Below are 4,249 nucleotides of genomic sequence, written 5' to 3' on the forward strand. Positions count from 1 at the left end.
AAAAAAAAAAAAAAATTCCTCCACAGTCCCCAGTTTTATTTAGAATACAATCATTCCCAAGTCAAACCCCTGCTCTTGCCAGCACCACATGAGTGAGTGCAAAATATAGATCATTGATAGGCATATACTCCTGACGCCTTGAACCATTGTCAGTAGATTTTGGACCTAAAGGTACTTTTTCACGTTTGTAGATAGGAATTAGGGACTGGAGTGTTGTAGAAATTTTTAATCCCAATCTGGGGGTTTCTACCCTATTTTTGACCACTTATTTCCCGGGTAAAAGATACACAACTTTTATTATTTACAATAAGTTTTTAACAGCACAGGAGCTGGGCAGATATCCACCCTCTGTGCTATTAAAATCTACTTTCCTGTAGATAACCCCGAGTTATTACTATGTTTCATTTGGGCTGCTCTCCTTTGGCCAGCCCTCAGGGCCACGTTTTCTTGTGACTCCTAACCCGTGATGGCTTATTCTTCCTTCATGGAATGATGGCTCAGTAGATAAACAATTGCTGCTCTTACAGAGGACGAAAGTTTCAGTCCAGTACCTACATTAGGCTGCTCACAACTGCCTGTGATTCCCACTTCAAGAGACCTACTGGTCTCTTTTGGCCTCTGCAGACACCCACATATGTGTGGCAGATAAATGGGCATAATAATAAATGAGACATACACATAAAAATAAATCTTTTTAAAGACTAGGATAAATGTGACTGGAAAGATGGCATTGCAGTCATAGTCACTTGCTCCTTTTGCAGAGGAACCATATTCAGTTCCCAGCACCCACATGGCAGCTTAAAACAATTCAGAACTGCAGATCAAGGTAATCTAGCACCCTTTTCTGGCCTCCACAAGCACCAGGCGTGCACGCAGCATGCTTACATATGTGTAGGCAAAACACATAACACCCACACACAAAAAACTTTTCTTAATTAAAAAAGAATACTGGCCTTAAAAGTGCTTTGTAAGAGGTGACCTTGAACTTCTGGTCCTGCTTCCACTTCCTCCCAAGTGCTTCCTATCTGGAGGTTTGTACATCAGCGTATCACAGAGACTTGGGCTAATTTTTCTGCAGCTCCATTCCCAAATATATATCCAAAATATGGAACCAGCCTACGAGTCAACAGATAAAGAAAATGTATACACACACAGTGGAATTATATTCAACTGTAAAGGCTTAGGAGTAAAATTATGACAGTTGGGAGAAAAAAATTGAAATAGGATAAATTGTCTCCTCTTCCATTCATTGCCCTTTTCATAGTCACTTGTCAGTTCTACACAAAGTGGAGAGCCAAGAAGAAGTTATTACCAGACCTGGAAATAGGCTGTTTGTTGTTGTGTTGTTATGGGGTTGTTTTGGTTATTGTTTTGTGTTTATGAGTTGGTTTTGGCTTGATTTTGTTTGTTTTTGTCTTTTGTTTTTTGTTTTGTTCTCTACTTTACCTGACCTGGAACTATGTAAACTAGGCTGCCTCAAAAGACAGAGATCTGCCTGCCTCTGGCTCCCAAGTGCTGGGATAAAAGGTGTGCACCACTCAAGTTTTAGTGCCCAGTTTGGAAAAAAGGCTTTTAAGGTCTTTTAAGAGAGAGGAGTTGGCAATGATAGCCTTGCTTAAGTCTCAAAGAAACTTACACCCCCTAAGAAGGTATGCTGGATGGGAAGAATGAGCCAGTAGCATAAATACAGGGAGAAGCTGGCCTATCTGCATGAGCTCTGAATGGAACTCAGTCATCCCTAAGGCATTGAAACCTGGTATTTACCCTACTAGAACTTGAGCTCTGACTTTCTTTTTTATCTGCATGACTGAGGAAACCCTTCAAACCAGAAATTCTTCACATAACTGTTGGCTCTGAGTATGTTGCAAGTGTGAAGCCACAGACAGAATACTCCAGTGTAATTTAGACCATAAACTAGATGAGACAATAGTTTTAGTGCTGTTAGAGCCATTCACACTCACATGTCACAAGGGTCATCATCCTTTCAAACACATCAACTACCTCACCTGGTGATCCTGCTTCTCTGCAACAGCTGTTTCCTCAGAACAGAAACAACTAACCGCCATTAACCCACCTGTTTTCAGGGTTTAAATCGAATCCCCAGAAGGAGGACTCAGCAGATGAGCAGAGAAGTTCTGAAGAGGAGTCTCATGCAGACGGACTCAAAAGAAACATCGTCCCCATGATTACTGCCAATAAGTATGGATCAAGGTCAGAAAGGCAGTGGGCCAACAACCTGGAAAGGGAGAGAGGGACAAAAGCCTCTCTTCAAGACACAGGTTCCAGGAAAGGGGCAGAACCAGCGTCTACTAGGCCTGCCCCAGGAGAGAAACGTTACATATGTGCAGAGTGTGGGAAGGCCTTTAGCAATAGCTCAAACCTCACTAAACACCGGAGAACACACACTGGGGAGAAGCCTTATGTGTGTACAAAGTGTGGGAAGGCTTTCAGCCACAGCTCCAACCTTACCCTTCATTACCGAACACACCTGGTGGACCGGCCCTATGACTGTAAGTGTGGGAAAGCCTTTGGGCAGAGCTCAGACCTCCTTAAACATCAAAGGATGCACACGGAAGAGGCGCCCTATCAGTGTAAAGACTGTGGGAAAGCCTTTAGTGGGAAGGGCAGCCTCATTCGACACTATCGCATCCACACAGGGGAGAAGCCCTATCAGTGTAATGAGTGTGGAAAGAGTTTTAGTCAGCACGCAGGTCTCAGTTCTCATCAACGTCTGCATACAGGGGAAAAGCCCTATAAGTGTAAGGAGTGTGGCAAAGCCTTCAACCATAGTTCAAATTTTAATAAGCATCACAGAATCCATACTGGCGAAAAACCCTATTGGTGTAGCCACTGTGGGAAAACCTTCTGTAGCAAGTCAAATCTTTCTAAGCATCAGAGAGTTCACACTGGAGAGGGAGAAGTACAGTAACGGTCTACTCTCGTCTGTTGTTGTCATTGTAAACGTTAGAATGTGAATCTAGGAAGAAGCCCTGTAAGGCATTTGATGTTTGATAGTAGGTTTTGCTGTAGTCATCAAGGGGTGCCTTGGAGGGAGAGCTACACAGTGATAGAGCAGACCGGAGGTCTACAGAGCAGCAGGGAGCTCCTCACACTCCAGGCCCAAGTGTACTGTGTGTCCAGTATAGTTAAAGAAGAAACATTAAAATTGTTTAAGTGTTTTAACATGTATCCCACAGTTGTAGTTTGTAAAGAATTGAGCCACCTTGAACAGTCTGATTCAGAATAAACGTATAGCATCATGTAACGTCTCAGGACTATTATTGTGATAAATAATGTTATAAAACTTTTTTAAATATTTTACTGGGTGAGTGGATGATGTGTATATGTCCTAGCACATGTGTGAAGAAGGCCGGAGAACAACTTTCTTCCATCCCAAAATTTAGTTTTAAAGATGCAGATTCTCTCCCTCCATCCAGTGTGTGGATCCCAGGGATCAAACCCAGGCTGCCAAGCTGAGCGGCAGGCCTCTTACCCACTAAAGCTGTCACTGGCCATAGCTACTGAACATTCTTTTGGTTTGCATTGGCCAGGCTTGGAGGTGCACACACTTCCAACACTTGAGAGAGAGTCATAAGTTCCAGGCCAACCAGACGTCTCAAAGAAAGAAAAGGGAGGAGAGGGCAGAGGAAAGAAGGGAAGAGCAGCTGTGTCCAGCCTGGTGTTTGTGAGTATGTGTGAAAAAGTCAGGGGAGAGTATGGGCAGCAGGTGCCTAATGTTGCATTGTGCTGTGTCTTGACATAAGGAGCACGCATTTTCATTATTGTGATCATTTGTCAGCCTGTGATTTTGTTAATCCTGTCTATGCCAACGTCTATGAAAATCAGTTCTGTGCTTTCTTCTGAAAACTCCAGAAATTGAAACCTAACAGGATTACCTTAAATCTTTCCTGGCAATATCTGAATATATCAATATCAATATCTATCAATATCAATATCAGTGGTAAGACATCTCCTGGTTCCTCTGCCCACTGCTACCTAGAAACCCAACTGTTCTTCCTTTTGCCACTTGCTGATCTTCATATTGTGAGGATTTTTTTTTTTACTAAATGCTTGCATCTATTGATGACCTTGATATGCTAAGAACCGGGTAGTTAGAGTTTCCCATGGAGTGCCAGACCTGAGGATTATTACATACCTCTACTTACATCCCAGTATCCAAGCCACACCTCCTCCCATCACCTCTTTGTGGACAAGAGAGTTGATAAGCTTGCTGTGGCCTTGGCACCAG

At 43.0% G+C, this 4,249-nt stretch overlaps 1 protein-coding gene across 2 annotated transcripts in view; it reads left to right on the plus strand.

Moving 5' to 3' along the window:
* Zscan21 (zinc finger and SCAN domain containing 21) overlaps window positions 1-3,264 on the plus strand; it is a 13,484-nt gene extending 10,220 nt beyond the window's left edge. For both annotated transcript variants that reach the window (XM_021222625.2, XM_021222626.2), the window contains exon 4: window positions 2,085-3,264. In XM_021222625.2, the coding sequence (XP_021078284.1) occupies window positions 2,085-2,929 (845 nt within the window). In that variant the 3' untranslated portion in view covers window positions 2,930-3,264. The remainder of the gene's footprint in view (window positions 1-2,084) is intronic.
* The last annotated feature ends 985 nt before the right edge of the window (window positions 3,265-4,249 follow it).

This window comes from Mus pahari, chromosome 23 (genome assembly GCF_900095145.1).
Source record: "Mus pahari chromosome 23, PAHARI_EIJ_v1.1, whole genome shotgun sequence".
Taxonomy (NCBI): Eukaryota; Metazoa; Chordata; class Mammalia; order Rodentia; family Muridae; genus Mus; species Mus pahari.